The sequence below is a fragment of the Dermacentor albipictus genome, chromosome 6 (genome assembly GCF_038994185.2).
Source record: "Dermacentor albipictus isolate Rhodes 1998 colony chromosome 6, USDA_Dalb.pri_finalv2, whole genome shotgun sequence".
NCBI classification, from domain to species: Eukaryota; Metazoa; Arthropoda; class Arachnida; order Ixodida; family Ixodidae; genus Dermacentor; species Dermacentor albipictus.
The window spans coordinates 99,396,099-99,416,153 of NC_091826.1; the positions used below are offsets into that span (position 1 = coordinate 99,396,099).

Genomic DNA, 20,055 nt, shown 5'->3' on the forward strand with positions numbered 1-20,055 from the left:
GACTGGCAATTACCAAATAGAAGTCGACGAGAGGGATCACAAGAATGTCACCTTCCGCAGGTCAGAGGACTTCCACGACTTCAAGGTCATGCCATTTCGATGTTCTTCGGCAGCGGCGACGTTTCAGCGTATGATATATATGGTATTAGCAGGGTTGAAGTGGCATGCCTGTCTCATATACATGGATGACTTCGTTGTTTTCTCATAAAAATTGTAGGAACAACTTAGGTAGGTTGGATAAGTAGTAGAGGCCATCCAATAATTAGGACTCTAGTTAACACTGGAAAATTGTTGTTTCCTTCATTTTGTGTTCATGATTAGTCACGGCGGCCGCATTCTTTGGGGGCGAAATGCGAAAACACCCATGTATACTTAGATTTAGGTGAACGTTCAAGAACCCCACATGATCTAAACTTCCGGAGTCCCACACTAGGGCATGCCTCATAATTATAATGTAGTTTCAGCACGTAATACCGCAATTTTTTTTTAACTTATGATCCTCCGCCAGGTCATCAACAATTCTACATTCCGTGCTGATTGGCAGAAGACATCACCCACTGCTAACTTTCTATAGCCCACGGACAAGAAGGCAGTGCGCAGATTTTTAGGGAAGTTTGCCAATTTAAGCGAATTTGTCAAACACGTCGATAAGGGACGTCGCTGTCAAGTGGAGAACGCCGCGAAGCATTCGAAGAGATTAAGCGACGCCTGGCGCTCCCACCAGTGCTCACCCACTTTGATGAAGACTTCGACACCAACATCTGCTACGACACCATTAGCGATCGGCGATTCCGTCAAAATTTTAACAGGGATTCAAGGTGCGAACGAGAAGCCATCAAGCATCGAGTCGCAGAGCCATCCCAGTCGAAAGGGAAGACGTAGTTGAAGGGGTCATTGCTTCCCTAGCCGGTCATTCTTGAAAGCGGAAGCCGCTCATTCCACGACGGCAAAGGAATCCTTTGCCAACATTTGGGCTACCAGGAAATTCCGCCCTTAGCTTTATGGAAGGTCGCTAATTAGTCGTAAGGGGCCACCAAGCCTTGTGTTGGCTTGAAAACTTAAAGGAACCTGAAGACGCCTCGCACGACGGAGTCTCTAACTCCAGGAATTGGACACCACGGTCATCTGCAAGTGCGGATGGAAGCATCCTGACGCCGACTGCTTTTCATGCGCGGCCGTTGACCCGCTTCCGCAAGGCCGATGATGACAACGCCTTTCTGGACACTATAAGTGCACAAGACTTTGCTGGGCAGCAACAAGCAGACCTGGAGCTGCAAATCCTGCACAAGTACTTGGTACGCAGCAGGAACTTTGTCTCTAGGCCACTTAGACTGGGTTTGTTCTTGTTTTCGCTGCAAACTGATGTCCTAATAAAGAAGGAATTCTCACCAGTCCGGGCCAACTACCTTCGTGTGCCCTCAGCATTGCCTTCAGAGGCTTTGCATGCTTTGAATGATGATGCGAACGCCGGGCTCCTTGGATTCTTCCTTGCGCTATCGAGGTTACAAAAAATAATAATGGCGCGTATTACCGCCAACGTTGCCCACTACCGAAGGACAGGCTCACAGTTCCAGCTAGAGAAGACACCGCAAACAAGGGCAGCGGGATAGCTGCAACCAATCAAACCACCTTGCAACCATTATAGCAGGCCGGCATCGACTTGTAGGGGCCTTTTCCGGTTTCAACGACTGGGTATAATGGGAAAATCGTGACTACCGACTACGTTACCAGCTACGCTAAAATGAAAGCGCAAGTCATAGCGAAATTCTTTTGTCGAGAACATCCTCTTACCACATGGTGCCCCAAAAGTCCTGACCACCGACATAGCAAGTGCTTTTACAGCGAAGCTTACTCAAACCGTTCTTCAGTACAGCCAATGTCACCGCAGGACAGCCCCCTACCAACCGCAGAGGAATTAGGCGGAGAGATGTCTAATTAAGACCATCGCTGACACGTTATGCATGTACTTCGACGTCGAACACAAATTCTGCGATGCCGTTCTTTCCCTAAATAACCATCGCTCGCTTACAACACGGCTGTCCAACAAACAGCGCAGATGACGCCGTTCAAGCTGGTTCACTTAAGGAATCCGACGAGGGCACTCGATGCCACACTGGCAGACCTTAGTGACGAACGGGATCTCGTCGTCGGGACCGAAGAAGCATTGCAACTTGCCTGCCTGCGCCAGAAGAGCCAGCAAAGGGCGTATTGCCAACGCCACATGGAACACAAGCCCTGTAACCGTTTTAGGGTTTAGACTCCGTTACGGTGAGGAGGCCAGTGCGATAAACCGTTGCGACGCTAATTCAGCCCCTACAAGATCAACCAACGTATTGGCCAACCGCACCGAACTTTCGGTTTCGGCTATTCGGTTTGTTCGCAGTATTGGAGCCATGCTGAATTGAGGGTGGCATTGACACGTGAAGCTATTCAACTTTCTTCTGTGACAACTTTTCACCGTCTAACAAACGTTTAATGTAATCAGTTGGCGCAGAACGCACCTGTGTGTATCGGACGTTCCTCGAAATTCAATAATATTTCTATCCATTGTCTGCTGTGACCGATCCTTGTGTAATCTCATGGTTTGCTTAACGCAAACTGCGACGAGCTTTCCAAAAGCAGGCGGGCGCTCGCCAATACGCTAGAACCTTCGACGAGACGTGTCAGATACGGCGCGCTAGACCCGCTGACCAGTTTTTCCGATCGGCGGGTACGCTTTGTGTAGGTGAGCTTTGAGTGTCACTTCTATGCGGGCACGGGTGCGTCCACGCCCAATAAGTAATTTGTTTCGTTATTCACCATTTCGCTATTGTGTTCCTCACCGTCATTGCAACCTGAATATATTGCGGTTTTGGCAGGTGAAGCCTCAGAACGAAGAATAACAAATATCGCATAAAACAATTGCATTGAAAACTGCACACATGACTACCATTATACATACCATATTCCGCACCAACACGACTGCCAAGCATATAATGCTACACATATTTAGGAGAATAAGCGCTTAGTGATATTCTGCTTCCCATACCCCCTTTTAACATGATTATGAATAGATGACCTCAATAAGCTGTTTCTGTGTCGCTTTTTCTTAAATATTATGACCGAGTATCAATATAGGTGGCTTAAAAGATAATGTGGAGCAAATAGTGAATTAAGCTCAGCTTGTCCAGCTACTCAGTGAATCAAAGATGAATTTTCAAGCAAAAATAAAATACATGAGCTGAATAAAAAAGTACATAGAAAATATGGACACAAAATGGAGATGGTATCCATCAAGATGAGCTTCGGTCCTTGTTTGCGGGAACGGGTGACTTTGAATGCCCGACCACTTGTGCCTAACCTCTACGAAGTAATACCCCTGAGCTTAAACAGCACTCCCACGTGTTTTGCATGTGTGCACAAAGTTTCCAGTGGATATGTATTTTCCTTAGAAAAACTATCACAAAATGCAGTTGACTTATGCACTACGTGAGCGGAAATAAACGTGAACTGCGCGCCCAAGAAGCCCCCACTTTCAAAATGTGGCATTGAAGAAACGCACGAAATTTAACTGAGCGGGCTCAAAGCGCGACAACGGCCATTCACGATCACTCGCGAAAGGTAAGTGTTTAAGCTAGACATTTCCTTTTTATGCAAGAGAATCAAGGGCTGACAGATGCGCACACTACTGCTACTGATAGCGAAGCCTGTGTTCTGGTGAGAGAAATTTAAACAGAATTGGGCAGAATAGCCTAGCACGAGGCTTGGCATGCTATTTCCTTTTTATGAAATAACGAGAGATCAAAGGAAAAGAGCAAAGGTACAATAACGGACATGTGTTACTTTTGTGTCAAGCTACGTGGAAGTGTATCTCCACGCAGCTTGATACACTGAAACATTCTGTCGCAGAGGCTTAGGCACAATATTTGCAGATAAAGATCTGCGTACTCGGGTAAAATTTTTAGCACTGATATTACATGTTGCGTAAATGTTGCCACGCAGATGGACGCCTGAGGGATATATGACCGTCGCTCTCAGGGTCGCAGCAGTTTTTACGGTTATGGTGACTTATTAGCCACGCTGTCTGGTAGTAACTTGCACAAAAAATGATGGAGAAGAGCCTTCTATATTAAGCACGAATGTGGCGATGGCTTTAACTTCATATGTAGAATTTCAGATGAATCTTGAAGCTCAATTTCATCTTTTGTACACCCTATTAAACAGGGACAGCTTTAGAAGTATCCCTCTGCTTGAAAGGATCGTATGCCAATTACCCCGAGAACTTGCCAACAAATCTAGATTTGAAAAACTTTCTGCATTTATTCTAACTTTCTCAGCACTTGTTTGCAGGTATGCCTGCTTTTGTACATTTCTTTTCAGCCCATGCAAAAGTAGTTCTCAAACAAAACGCACTTTAACTTTGCAATCTTCGAGTTGTACCAGGAATAGTAAGACTTCGAGAATTCTATGCGGATATATGTTTAATAGGTATAATGATGTAAGGCGAATATCATTGATTTCAGACCTCGATTCCTAACTTTGATGCTACGCAACGTGAAGAAGGTTATGCTCGTGACATGTTTTGGCAGTTGCTCAAACAGAAAGCAGACTCAAGGAGATTGGCACAACTTGTCCAATCTCTTGTCTGAAACATGAGTGTCGTAACCACTCAAGAAACTATAACCCCTTCCTTTGCAAGGATTCCAACACGATGGATTACATCACACGGCAGTGCAAGCGTTTTGAGAACATCAAAAACCGATTCTTCGCTCACCAGTTCATGCGGCTTCCTAACAAGACAGCAACATCGTCGTGCAAAGACGTACCTGCACCACTGGTACCACTCACCACCGAGCATGTCACCAAGATTATCCGACGTAAAACTGAGGCCATGTCTCGAGCTTTCACGTGCTCCTGCACCGTTGAGTCTACGTACCCCATGATACCACTTGTCCTAGCCATTGTTCTTCAGGAGCTGTTCAGCGCTGGCTTGGACTCTGCGTGTTCCATCGCTTTTGCACGCCAAGATAACCATCTCCAGGTCTCCTATGCTCAAGGCCCGAGGCCTCCACTACGCCATCTCAATCCGGCTGAATGGAGGACTGCCGATGGCCGGGCCATTTGCTTTAGCTGCCACCATATAGGTCACGTCGCACGCTATTGCAACAGCCCTTGGTCTTGAGCTCCTCATGAAGCCTATGGGCATAACCATCGCCCGGAGAGGAATCCTGACCGCTTCGAACCTCGCTTCGCACAATCGCGTACCACGAGCAATGACGCTCCCACGATGTCATATCACCCGTTGTCGCTGAATGAACGTCTGTCTTCGGATAACTATACGATGCAGTGCCCGGAGGAGACGCTGCATCAACCATAATGTCGACTGGACGTAACCTAATAGACGTTAAAGTTGGCAGTGTATGCGTCGCTTCTCTCGTTCACACGGGTGCAAAGAGCTTCCTCATTGCTTGAAGAAAGTCCTCACACCGCCCACGTTGTCAACCATCCGGTCACCGATGGTGGAACTCTTTGAGTCCTAGGGATGTGCTTACTACACATCAGTGTCGCCGACCGCTACACAACAGTACTACTTGCTGTGCTCAAGTAGTGCTCCCATGAACTCATCCTCGGCATGGACTTTCTATCAGCCCATTCCGCCCTGTTTGATTGTGGAAGTGGTGTGTTCCAGCTCGACCTGGCGCTCTAACGCTCCCCCCACATGTCAAATGCGTTTGTGCTCCGTCGATCGCTCTCGCCTGCCACCTCAAGCTATTATGTACGTGAACTTGACTTCCATACCTTCCATTTCCGATGAGGATTACATGTTGAATACATCATCCCATGTTCCATTGGTTCGAAATATTACCTTTCCCCACCCAATCGTTACCATGACTAATATCTCAGTGTCACTACCCATCTAGAAGTTTAGCTGCTGCACGCAAATTGTCGATGTAGGCTTGCTCTGACCAGCGTCTCTTCTGTCGCGCACGCCATTTCTGCATTCGCTGCAGGCGGTTCTTCGTCCGCCACTAAAGGCCAACTTCTCGTACATTTCAGCTAATGTCAGTTATAACAAAATGATAGTGCCTCGCCTCGTCCCAGCACTCACTGCCGATTTCCGACGTGTGTTAATTTGATATCGCGATACGTTTCATTTCGATGAACGCCCGTTGGGCCAGACATCCATCGTAAGTCATCGGATTCATGCTGGAGACGCCAGCCCCATCCGACGACTCCTCCCCCACCCCCATTGCGAATCCCATGCTGGGCGGCAAGTGATTCAGCGCCAAGTCGACAAGATGTTCAAGATAAATATAATTGCACGTCCCTGTAGTCCCTGGGCATCACCTGTCATTCTAGTAAAGCAGACGAATGACAGCTTATGCTTGCGCGCCTACTAACTGCACTTGAACAAAGTCACACATAAGGATGTTTACCCGCTGCCGCAGACTGATGACGTCCTCGCCTGTCTACTTGGGTGCACCTACTTCTCATACATTGACATCCCCTCAAGATATTGGAAGATTTCTCTCGATGACCTGGACCGCGAAAAGACCGCATTTGTTAAATTCGACGAACTTTTTTAATATAAAGCTTAGCTTTTTGCTTATGTAATGCACCGCGATGTTTGAAAGAATAACAGAATCTGCTTCGTCCTAGGCCACCGAGGCATTTCTCGCGGCGTGAAAAGTCACCCCGACGAAATTCCTGTCATGAAAGAGTTCCCTGGGCCGCGTTCGGCCAAAGACCTGGAGCTTTGCTAATTTGTTTTCTTAGGCGTTTTGTCAAGTACTTCGCCGACGTTGCCCGTCCGTTAGCACAGCTCCTGAAGAAGGAAAGCGCATTTTCATGGGGTCCTCAATGTGCCGCTGCATTCGAAACCCTCACCTTATTGCTTCCTATCCTCCCATATTGGCGCATTTTCACCCCACAACACCTAGACAGGCACGAACGGTCGCCAGCGGACACGGCAATGGCGCTATCCTCGCACAGGAGCAACAAAATCTAGACCGCGTCATCACCTACGTCAGTCGCCATTGTCCCTTTCTGAGCGCAAGTTCTGCACCCCTGAACGCAAATGCCTTATTCCAGTTTGAGAAGTCGAAAAATTTCGACGGTACTTGTTTGGTCACACCGTTTCGGTCATAACGGACAACCATGCGCTGTGCTGGCTTTCCTTCCTCAAAGACCAGACTGGACGCCTTGGTAGCTGGGCGCTGAAGCTTCAAGAATACAGATTTGATATCCTTTAGAAGTACGCCCTTATGTGCCAGAACGCCGATTACGTATCACGTGATACCGTCAACTGTCCCGATTCCACCGTCTGAGATTCCGACACCTGCGTCCTCGCCTTTTCTGATTTGAGCGAAATACGCAGCCAGCATCTCAGTAATGCAAAGTAGCGCACCGTCATAGATCGTCTGCGCTATAATCCCTCCGAGCCGCCCCAGCATCTGTTTATGTTCGGAAACAATATTTTCTACCGCCGCAATATCAACTTCGACGTTCCCGAGCTTCAGCTCGCAATACCCACGACCATCCGGTATACTATCCTCAACCAGGTCCACTACGCCCCAACAACCGGCCACCTGGGATTATCCCGTACATGCGACCGCATGCGGCATTGATTCTTTTGTCCAGGCCTTTACCGTTCTGCGTGCTGGTACATTTCTGGTCGCGAATGCTGCTGACGTCGCAAGCGTTCGTTCTTGAAGTCTGGGCACACTATTCAGCCTGTAGACATTCCGACTAGTCCGTTCTACCACATCGGCCTTCATTTCGTTATGCCATTTCCAACTGCTCTTTTGGGGAACAACAAGTGCATCGCCGTAGCTACTGACTACGCGACACGATACGACATCACACGGGCACTGCTGATCAGTTGCGCCACGGATGTTTCAGGCTTCCTGCTTCACGACGTCATCCTTTTCCACGGCGGTCCAGGACAGCTGGGGCCGTATAACTTAAAACGATTCCAATATGTTTCTATTCCAATTTCCTGATGTCAAATTTGCGTTACCACCGACGCAAGCATCGGGCGGTCACCCGCAGGGTTGTCTGAACAGACCAATCAAACGCTCTCCTCGTTCATACGCGGTCACTTTTGTTTGCTTGAAAAACGAATAACGTTGCCTACACTGAAAGGCTTGTCGTATATAAATGGCTGACAAGAGGCGAGGAGAACGTTCAAGTGGAGAGAGATTCACTGGGGCAGAGCCAGTGCACAGAAAATCGATAACTGGATGAAGAGGGTGGTGCTGACACCTGCATTGGTTGGCTTTCCCTTACTTAGCTTGTGGTGGCTGGTCGAAAATTGCAGCGGCATGCAACGGAAGCTTAAGAATGACGCTAAAACTGACCCTCAGCAAAGAAGAGTTGGCAGAATGAGGCAGTAAACGTGCCGAAAGTGCTTGAAAATGTTACACTGTCACGCAAGAAGTTTAACTATACGCAAATACACCCATGCTCTCCGGCAGGTGTGAGTAGCCAGCGTCTCAGCGATCGGCGGCAGCGATCTTTTACTCCTTTCGGAACGGGGCAGCCTGTGGCTATTCCAAAAAAATTCAGTATTGTTCGGCATATTAATGCATCTTTATCGCATACACGTCACTTTGACGCGGTGAGTTTGCGTGGTTTTGTGACGTCGTGCGACAGGCAGGTGAAGTGGGTGCAGCCCGAAAACTTTTTACCAATAGCCGAGGGCTAATGGCGACAAGGGGTCGAATCAGAAATAACTGTTTTTATTTTTTCTGTCAAATCATGCATAATCAGTGCGTAGACATCATATCACATCATCACGTCATCAAACGTTTGGAATAGCTTTACGTTATAGCACCCCTGTTCACAGATCGTAGTCGGTATTTTCTTTCACACGTTCTCGACAATATTCGCTTTTGTTAAACACGTCATATGCTAGCCAGCGCCTACCACCCACTGAATAACAGACTTACAGAACGCCCAAACAACAAGCTCATCACAATGCTATCGATGTATGTTTCGAAAAATCACCGTGATTGTGAGACAAAGTTTGCCTTGCTCGCATACTACTCGTCCCGCCACAACACTGCTGGCTTTTCTCCATTTTATGTCTAGTTTGGCCGCCACAACGCGCGGCCCTTTGAGACAACACTTCCAGCAGCTGCGCACGCTGCTACGAATCGTGCTCATACAGCTTATAGCATCGCCCCGGACCGTCGCTCTGCCTCACAGCTGACTTAAAGGGCCCGTTAGGATGACCGCCTCAGAACCGTTCATTTCAAACCAGGCTCCTTGGTGCCTCTTTGGACCCTTTGCAGCAAGTCGGCCTGTCTTTGATGTTTCTTTCTCACTACTCTGGGCTCTACAATGTTTTATGCCAGGTCATCGAGGTTAGATAGGAGATAACACCGCTGTATGGTCGCACGTCATCATCAGCTTCCCCCACCGATATCGTGCAGGTGTGCCGTCTTAAGCCGTAGGTTTTTGTTTACAGGCCTCCCCTTGTATAAGCGCGTAGTCGGCGCTCCACCTCCGCAGTTGATGTTACACGCCATTGCAGCATTCTGCATAAGGTGCTAGGCAGGACGACGAAGAGGACGATCCGCAGAGATCCGCATCTTAAGGTGGCTGTCACGGCTTATTTGAATGCATACTCGTGTCGATTTTATGCTTTGGGGGGGGGGGCGCTTTTACCTTGGTGTCTCGCTATGTATGCGAGTTACTGAAAAATAAAAACCAGTTGGAAGTGAGTGCTTGTCTTTATTGTTCTTTTGGTACCTGTCTATGTACGCGCTGTAAGTGATGTCTTAAGTAGCAGAGCTCATTCGTGTTGTGTGGCTATCCCACCATCTTGGCTGCGACTTCTCTTATTCTGTAATATGCTTTGCCAAATGCTTATCGCCGTCACAATATATACGGTTCCGACGTTAAATAAAGAGGCTTTACACTTGATCAGCTAGTATTAGATCAGACGCACACTTGCAGCCGTCACTGCACTGATTCGTGGCGCTGGTATATGACACAGTTTGAAATGCGGCGTATCATGGAGGTCATGCAGTGTGGCCCTAAAATGTGCTTATCATTCACTCAGACTTAACCTCGGCAATGCATGGCGTCCGCAGCGTACAGCTAACTGCATGTTCTGTACGATATCTTCGACCATCTAGCCCCCAAGTAATGGCCCTACTTCAATTTCTGTCTAACGTGTCCTTAACTGCTACACCCGGCCATCTGGAGGCGGACTCAACCCATCGCCCACCTTCCATATCAGGGAGTACCGCAATCAAAGAGATGCCTGGAGAGGCCTGCTACAACTAAACGAAAGTCTAGGATATACCACACGAGTTCACAAACCCTTCTTGTGTCCCTTGTGGGTTCGCCTGCACAGAGGAGGCGCCACGTAAGAGTCTTCGCCTTTATGGGGTCACCTTTACGCTGACTGTAGCCATCCGCTGGCAAGAGCAACGCGTCACCACCTACAGATCTTTGTGGCCATATTTTGCCCCAATACTGTGAACGTTACCAAACTGCAAAGGTAGTGCACGAGATATTAGTACGCGCGTCATCGGCACTTCTAAGAAAGCGCTTGTATCCGTGCCGGTAGGCTAACTCATAACTTTGGATACATGGCAGTTAAATGAAGCCTTCCTTCACTTCATGCATGAAGCTTTTTGCATGCTTATAGCGTCCATCGTGAACACTGCCTCTGGGCACCCTTACGGGTTAAAATACTCATCCACACTGAGCTTTCTCTTTACAAAATTTGTAATTATCTAAATTTGAAGAAACCACGAAGGAACGGTAAAAGACATCCACAAGTTCACCTCTTTAAAATACGCACTCTTCCTACAACCCATCAGCACAGTAAAGTCCCCTTCCTCTCCAATACTTAGCACGTCAGGTCATCGTGTGCGCCATATATAAGTGTCGACAGATTGAAATGCTCACCTTACGCCTCGTGTATTTCACGACACTCGTAGTCTTAATAAGGGTGCTCGAGTGAGCACAGTTATAATCGCCACTCGCAAATTGAGGGTTCGGCGAAAATGAGCTCACAGAAAATTCACCCGCTAACACAATGCAGTAAAAATACGTCCCACACCAGAGCCTTCCTTTTACATATCCCACATAGCTCATCATAGACTTGCGTATAGTAAACTGAATTTCCAATAATAACTTTCAATTTTCCTATGTGGCAAGAGTTGCGCGCGAGTTGAACGATCTAGCTGCATCGGTAACTTGCATAGTATCGGAACCAGCTTTCATTAACTTTTTAGAAGATGTCATACATGCTAAAAAATGTGTCCCTCAAATTCTTGGGAAACTTTTTTATATAACCTATCGTCGAAGTTATTTTATTTGGATCTTGTTCTTCATTTCCTTGGTCCTTGTAGGTCATGCGCTGTTAATTTCCAAAAACATGAATTGCCACGAACTCGCCCAAGCTTATCTTTTAGCAAAATAATTGCTACGTTGTAAAAGGGCGTGCTACTCCGGAGATTCGATGCCACAAACCCTTGCTTTACCAAGTAAGCTGGCAAGTATGATTGGCTGTCGTAGCATAAAGACCAAATAAAGAACTCGAAGTGAAGAAACGAGTAATTACTAGCAGCGTTTACGGTTCCCTAAGAAACGTAAGATTACAATAATAAAATCTCAAGTTAACATCCGCTCCAACTCTACAAAAACGTATTTTTGCGTATCTTGTTGCATAAGGCTTTGGAATTGGAACACAAGCACAACACGGTGGACGAGGGGCTGTCCTCCTTCGTAGCAGGTCTACAAACTGAGCAAGGGGTTGAATTGCTGGGCATCGGGAAGAAATATAGTACATAAGTATTAGCGCAGCTGCCCTAGCTAACTAAACAAATATTACGGAATTCTGCCTGTTGTAGCCTGGTTTTTCGCAGAACACATTTGGCCTAACCATGAGTAAAGCCAAAGAAACCCAATCAGAATTTCTTGTGTGTGACCTATTACTTCAGCAGTTACTGCATGCGCTCCATAGAGCAAGCACGCGCTTTCTTTATTAGTAAATAGAATTAAAGAGCCCAATAAACTATATATTGAATTATTGTTGAAGGCACACTCGATGCACATTTTTATAACAATCGACAAGGAAAATGCAGTTTAAACTAGACTTCTCAAATTTTCTCTAGACTTCTCAAATTCTCAAAATGCAAGTACGCATAAATACGTACCTCAAGAGCGCGTTGAAGGCCACATCCTATGCAGGTATCGCCATCCGGCGACATCATCTTCAGAGCATCCCGAAAGCCTTTTACGGTTCGGTGATTGACTGTCCTCATGGGATGCTGCACGTTCGCGGTGGTGCTGTATGTAACGATAGCCAGCTGTACCAAGTCTTCGGGCAAACGCAGAAGGAGGCCGTCAAGTGCCTCTTTTACTGTTTCTAGTCGCTTATGTGCCTGAAATACAGAAGACATGACATGAAGAAATGATCTAAAATAAGCGGTGCTCTAGAAATGCAGAAATATTTATGGCTGTTGGCTTTCATCATTGCAATGGCAAGTTTTAAAAACACACGAAAGTGGAGACAAGGTATGTGGCTTAATGCGAGGATATCCGTTTTAGGTCATTATTAGAAGGGTGCTCCAAAAACAGCTCTAACAGCAGTCCTAATTGAAACACAATGATACAAAGAAATCGACTAATCTGTGTGAACGCAATATATTTGGATGTGCCTAGCTGACTAACAAAAATATAATTGCAGAACAAACGAAGCGGCAAATTTACAATTTACAGTTTACTATGAAATTGCTTCTAAATATTGAAATATTTTTTTAATATTCTTTTTCTGCAAGGAGGACACAGTGCTCAATTACGGGCCTCTGTGATTTTTCACTTCTGTTTAATCATGGGCTGCCAGGACCAGCCAGGGTGATTTTGGTATGGCGGCTCTCTGAACGTTCTCTGGCCAATAGACCACAAAATGTGGCCAGGAGCGATCGCCGACATTTGTGTGGGGTCTTGACAGATTGCAAGGCGGCCGCTTGAGGACTTTTACCTCGCTCACCCTACTTTGTATGGTCGCCATCGGATTGCATACCTTATAGCTTTATCTTTCTTAGGTTATAGCGGACACCGTACGTACGTACGTATGTATGTATATGTATGCGCGGGTGGGGGCAGAGAGAGAAAGAGATAGAGAGAGAGAAAGCTAGACAGGAGGCCGCGCTCTCACTCATCATGTTATTTGAGTCGACTTCCGCACAAATTGTAGTGCGCGAAGTTGTGCGTTTTCTGTTGATCTTTCTGTGGCTTCGCCGATGTGCGCTAGCTATAGGGCGCTTATGTTAAAGGACTCTACTCGTTGAGTATCGACCACACGTACAGTGCTCAGCACAATAAACGTGATAACACGAGCGCGTAGCTGCGGCGCTTGTCGTGCCACTGGTCAGTTCTCGTGAAAGCGAGCTGGTGCATTGTGATAAGCGTTGAGGGCGAGAGTGTTCGTGACTCACATAAGCTGTTCCGGCCGAAAGTCGTTCGGCCCGGGATTCATGGTGGCGCCGCCCAGAGCGCTTGAGGCCACGATTTTGGCACAGCGCTGACGTGGTGACATGAACTAACAGCGGACGCGTTTCGCAGCACTTGAATAAATATTTTTCGCGACCTATTAGCACGACTAATGGAATGAAACTAGGGCCAAGGTGCTTGAGGCATACTGCGTGCTAAAACAGAGATGAATGAGCGCAGAAAATAATCCTTCAGCCTTTCCACTTTGTGAAGGACAAGCAGCGAAGCTGCGGTGGCGTTTGCCTCAATCGACGCATCTATGTGTATATAGGTATCACGCTCAACACGCGTTTGGCCCGTGCCAGAGCTTCGTGGAAACTGCCGATAAGATAGCCTACGCGACCATGACGTAACAAGAACACAAAAGGGGCACACGAGCGATGATATGTGATGATTGGGGCGCGGTGAAAGGAGCGCAGAAAAGAAAACAAGTTTCTTATTATTTGCGATTGAACATACTTCGTGTTTAATTAGCAGAATGAAACTTGAAAGGACAAGAGCTTTATTTTAGCATGCAACTATGGGGCTGTACATTTCCCTCCCGGAGAAGCCCATGTATTGACAGCAGACGGGAATTCCACAATGTGTACAACTTCACTGTGACTACGTAATTACGAAAAGTGGATGAAACTCCGCGTAATGTTAGTGTCGTCTTAGCAGCAAATTGTCATATATTTGTTTCAAGATACTTTGATAAAACAAGAGTTACAGCCGCTTTTTCTTGCCATACTCCCTTTGTAAACGGCCATGTATTGACAACAGAAGGGAATCATTTAACGTTGCAACTTCACTCTGAACTTATACTTATGACAAGTAAATGAAACTCGGCGTAATGATAGAGATGTCTTAGCAAACAGTTTCAGTATAATCTTTTTTTTCAAGATACGCAACTTTCATTGAAAGCTAAAAACCATTCGCGAGAAACTGAAGAATAAAATTTGTTCAGGTCGAGGCGACGGGCAGACGGACGGGCATCGACCGCTGCCAAAGGGTATCTAAACACAGCTTCGTTGCAAGAAGGCTTCCTTCATTCATGGCTTTATGCACGCTAGACCACACTACAGCTAAAAGACTTAACTAAGACCTCACTAAGACAAAAAAAAAAGAAAAATGCTGACTAACGAATTTTAGAATACTAGAAATATCCACCTCAACCATTCAACTCCGACATCAATTTGCGAAAGATAAACAGAATTACCGTGGATTACTATTGCTGCATTTCATTTCGGCATCCCCATAAATATTTTGACGTCTAGTTTCTCCTTCATCACGCAACTGCAGGGCTTTTGATATTGAGGGCTGCATTACTCAAGACCACTCAAAAATAGCAAAGGCATCTAATGATAATATTCAATCTTCTTTACACTAGAGAGAATGGTCCATGTCAAATTTGAATTCATTCCTTCCGCCCATACCCTATATGGTCATTACTGAAGTAGGCTTATTTAATATGCTCTCAAATATTGACATTAACAATGATATGGTTACGGGGAGAAAATATATGTATTCACAGTATATACAGGTACAAGGGTGTAGCTCAGTGACCAGGGTAACACTGTTAACCAATCTCCGAGACACTTCAATCTCTTCACCTGAATCCGCGGCCACCCACAGTTCATCGACGGAGGCTCTGGGAAGCGGTCTACAAGATATGGAGCATTTTATGGCTTTAGGGCGCACTTGTGGTGGCCAGTCTAGCCACCCAATGCCTCTTTGCTTGAGAAAACGAGTCACCGACACTGCCATATGGACAGGGCTTCTGTCCTGCCGGTCCTGCCTCCTCTCATGTTAAAATTCGTGCTTTAATATAGCTCCCCAGACGCCGCTGAAACAACGTCCGCTGCTGGCCACTCGCTCAAGAATTCTCTCTACAAGTCTATGAAAACGAAGTAATGTTTGTCACTGTTATGTTATATTCGGGCATGATATGAAGAGAAAGAAAGAGAGGAAATGACGCATAGAAAGGCAGAGAGGTTAACAAGAGGCACTTCCGATTGGCTACCCTGCACGCGGAGAAGAGTGAAGGGGGACATAAAGAGAAAGAGAGCGGAAGCGAGAGATCTAAATAAATACAGATGAGCACAACCAAACCGCGTACACTACCAAGCGGTAGGTGGCCGCGTTCTTACAGTCTATTGTGAAGACCCGCAGACCGCAGGAACCTTATAATGGGAGTAAGGTCTTTAGCGTGAGTGTTCTGAGGGAGTACTGGCCTAAAGCTTTGAATTCTGATAGTGAATGATTGTGCAACTGGTCCAGTACTCTGCACAGTACTTGTCTCTGGGCATTCTATCGCGGACAGACACAGATAACATGTGCGAGAGTCTCATCGATGTTGCATGTGGTGCACGTGAGGCTGTTGGCCATTCCAATTAGTAAAATCATACGAGTTCATAAATACAACGCACATTTCATATTTGACATGTTATGAAAACACGAATTGCGAATACAGTCGTGCACAATGAAAGCGTTGGCTTTGCATTATCGAGAATTCGAAAGACAGAATAAGCAATAGAACATCAGGTTGCCTCAGTGGTCCATAGCACTGCATCGATAAAGTGCTCGAACAGCCGCTCATTGAAGCCACGCCGACTATGTTTAACAACCGTGAACCAGGAACAGTTAGCTGATACGAAATTTATGGCGTCTACTCAAATTGCACCCTCTCTACAAGTGTAGTGGGCAGCACTCATAGAGCCGCGTGGTGGAAGGAGAGACTTGACAAGCGCGATTGAGCATGTAATCTCAACGATGGTAGGCGCGACATCAACGCAGTCACCTGAAGTATAAACGGCATTTATATGTAGGCCTTCTGTTCGTACAAGTTGGTTACCTCGGACGTGATACCACAACAGAAGTCTATACGTCTACGAAGTTTCTTCTCGACGGCATGGAACCGGCCGCCGAACAACGAAATCTCGAAGGAAACGGAACGCCTTCCGTCGCCAAACTCAAACTTCTCGAATTCTAGCCCTGAGACGGTACACACTGGTTCATCCACACTGAGGCGCAGTTTCACCGTCACCGAGTCATGCCTCAGGTGCTCAAATACGACAACGTCGTGAGTGCGCTTAACCCGATCACTGCAGCTTTGGTCCACTACATTTTGCTAGCCCCTCCGCCTATGATCAGTATGCCATCCTTAACGGGGAGTTGATTAGGCGCACCCCCGACTGTGAATCGCGACGAATTTAAGAACGTCTCTCATCAGAGGACCTTGGTGCCAGCAAACTGACCGACCTGCTTCGCCGCATGACAACTCCTGAGAACCGGTCCATCATTAGCAGACTCGAAAATCCTTCGGGAGCTCTTCTTCCAGCGTATACTGAACCAGATACACATGATTTTATGTGCCTCACCTACGATGTCTGTCGAGGCCTTAGCGACAATGGCAGACCAGATCATGAATTCTTCCCATTCTACGATATCGGCTGCTGACCGTTTTATAGAAACCGTTGCGACAAAACCACAGTTACACCAGCAAATTGACGAACCTGACAGTTCATGCACTCACCCTGCTGCACAAATAGTAGAGTTGACTAACCAGTTGGCTGCCTTACGCTTTCATGTGAATAACCACCAGCACCGTCATCATTCGCATCACCAAAACGTGGCACGCCTTCCGTCTCCCTTTATTTGTTCGTACTACGCCAGATATGGCAATGGCGCAGGGCAGTGCCATCCACCTTGCAACTTTCCGAGAAACGGTGGAGCCAGTCACTCATGACGGCAAGGGCTACTGGCCCTACATCAACTAACCTCTTCTACGTCACCGACCGTGTCACGAAAGTTTGCTATATTGGAGACACTGACGCGGCAACTTATGTCATTACCCTACTTTTCAAGACTGAAGAAGACATCGCCACGACACGTCTTTTCTCACTGCCGTCGCACGGTTCCAACATTAAACCGTATGGCCAGAAATCTGTCAGTACTGACTGTGGCTAGCAAGGCCCTTTTAGATGGCTATTCATCGTCGGCGACCGCGGGCCGATCATCAGCGCTGACTTTCTGTGAAAGTTTCACCTTCTCGTCGACCATTAACACTCCTGCCTTACTGACTACATAACAAAGCTGTCCGTACAAGCTATCATGACGCCTACACCACATTTGCGTCTCGTGCAATCACACACCCACGTACCAAAACCGTGGTCCACCATGCTGCTGGTATTTCCAGAGCTGTTCCAACCACCCTGGCCAGATCGTCCAATTATGCACAGCGTCGCGCATCACACTGGGACAAAAGGACCACCAATATACGCCCAATCTCGCCGCTTATTTCCAGACCGTCTGACAATTGTAAAGTAAGAGTTTCAACATAGGCTCGAGTTCAGCTTCTTTCATCCTTCCGCTAGCTCATGGTCATCGGCATTACACATGGTGCCCATGAGGTAGGTGATTGGGGGCCGTGTGCCAACTACCGTGCTTTAAAGGATGTGACGTCTCCCGGTAGGAACCGTAGACCCAACACCCAGGATTTCAACGCATCGCTTTATTGTTGCTGCATATTCAGCAAGGTGGATTTAGTAAAAGGCTACCAACAGATTCCTGTCGAGCCTTTGGACATTGCTAAAAGCGAAATAATTATTCATTTCGCCACGTTTGAATACGTGCGCATGCCACTCGGTCTCCGCAATAGAGCTCAGACATTTTAGCGGTTCGTTGATCAAGTACTCCGTGACCTGACTTGTTGCTTCGTCTATATAGACGACATTCTTCTACGAAGTAGCTCTGTTGGGGAAAGTAATCTGACCTACATAAGCTGTTTGAACGCCTTCTTAAATATGGGCTGGTTCTAAACATCTTGAAGAGGGAGTTTGCCGTTGCCTTCTCGATTTCATGGACCATCGAGTCGAAGAGTATCGCATCCAACTCTTCCTATCCCGCATCCAAGCCATTAGGGATTCCCCACATCCGTCGTTCATCAAGCAATTAGCAATTACGGGCATATCTGGGCCTCATCAGTTACTATGTCCATTTCATTCCTCATTGTGCTGCATTTTTTCAGCCTCGGCAAAGTCTACTCTTTGGCACACTACGAGCTCACACACCATTATCTTCGAGAAATGCAATTGAATCTGCCTTTATCACTGCCAAGAGCACCATAGACGACCGCACGCCAAGTTTCATCCTAGACGCCAGCGCTCGTTTCTCCCCTGGCGGAGCGATTTCATCTCCAACGGGTGTAGTTTTCGTCGCCGCTTCCCTTCGCGGTCGCGCCCGCGTTCAGTTCGCGCTGTGCGCGAAACGTCTCTTGTTTGCGACAAGAGACGTTTTCCAGTCCGCCAAGAGACGTTTTTCAGTCCGCCATTTCGGCTACAACCTAGAAGGGCATGAGCTCGTTATTCCCACTGACGACAAACCGCTCCTTTATGCTAATATTTCCAACAGTTCCGCGCACTCTCCCCGCGAAATCTGCCAGCTTGCATATATCTCCGAATTCAGTACTGATATTTGGCATACCACTTGTCCCGATAATCCCTATGCTGACGCTCTGTCACGGATCCATATAAATGCACGCCTAGTAAATCGTTCCGGCATTGACATCGTCCACCACGCTACCACTCAACGCACTCACTGTGAAGGTCAAACGCTCTGGGCTGCCGATTCCCTTTAATTCGAAGATATCTTACTGCCTCGCTGCAACGTTAGTGATATGCGACATGTCTACGGGTCATCCTCGACCGCACATTCCACAACAATTCCAGCTGCAAGTTTTTAATGCACCGTACTCCTTATCGCACCCTGTAGTACGTGCCACACAGCGTCTCGTCCCTTCACGCTATCTGTGGCCGCATATAAACGCTGACGCCCGTTGCGGGGCTCGGGCACGCGCAAAGTGCCAGCGTGCCAAAATCAGCCGATAGACGAGAAAACCATGGCCAGGCAGCGCTACTGCGCCTCCTGACAGCGCCCCGAATGTGGAAGCCTCAAGCCGCGCGGTCGCGCCGTGGCGCAGTCTCCGCTTTGTTTACATTGTGTTGTCCGCGCTTTTCTTCGCTGCTCGTTCTCACGGCGCTCCGTTTTCGACGGCGGCAGATCGCCTGCTTGCGCAACAGCGATGTAAAGATTGCCGTGCGGTTTCAAGAAGGCTGCCGACGCCGACAGCTTTTTTCGTGGCGGCAACCTCACGTTAGGGGAGCGTCTGTTTCCCAACATGTACGGCGTTGAACAAATTGTGGACGGTGATGTGATAGTGGAAGCCAAGTGCGTGTCACAGGTGTCCGACAAGATCGCAGACGACGTCGAGTTAGAGGTACGCACCATGTTCAGAAATTTAGCCACTTTTATTTCAATTACAGCATAAGTCACACTGGCAGCAGGAACTTCTGTTGTCATACTACTCGATGACTGCAGATCCATTGGGCTGCTTCTTGACGGTTCCGTCACTTCACAAAGGCTTGTTCTGGAGTCTGTTTCACACGTGTCTTGCCGCTGCTCAAGAGCTGCGTCGCTGCAGTAGGAAAGCACATGTCCCGGTGGTGCTGATTGCTGAGAAGACTGTTGTGATTGCCATTGGTCTGTTTGGCACCGCTTCCACCTGCATCGCACATGAAT

At 47.3% G+C, this 20,055-nt stretch overlaps 1 protein-coding gene across 2 annotated transcripts in view; it reads right to left on the reverse strand.

Moving 5' to 3' along the window:
* The window catches only part of LOC139061303 (calcium-activated chloride channel regulator 1-like), a 197,585-nt gene that overhangs the window by 116,134 nt on the left and 61,396 nt on the right, over positions 1–20,055 (reverse strand). For both annotated transcript variants that reach the window (XM_070541086.1, XM_070541085.1), the window contains exon 6: positions 12,159–12,386. In XM_070541086.1, the coding sequence (XP_070397187.1) occupies positions 12,159–12,386 (228 nt within the window). The remainder of the gene's footprint in view (positions 1–12,158; positions 12,387–20,055) is intronic.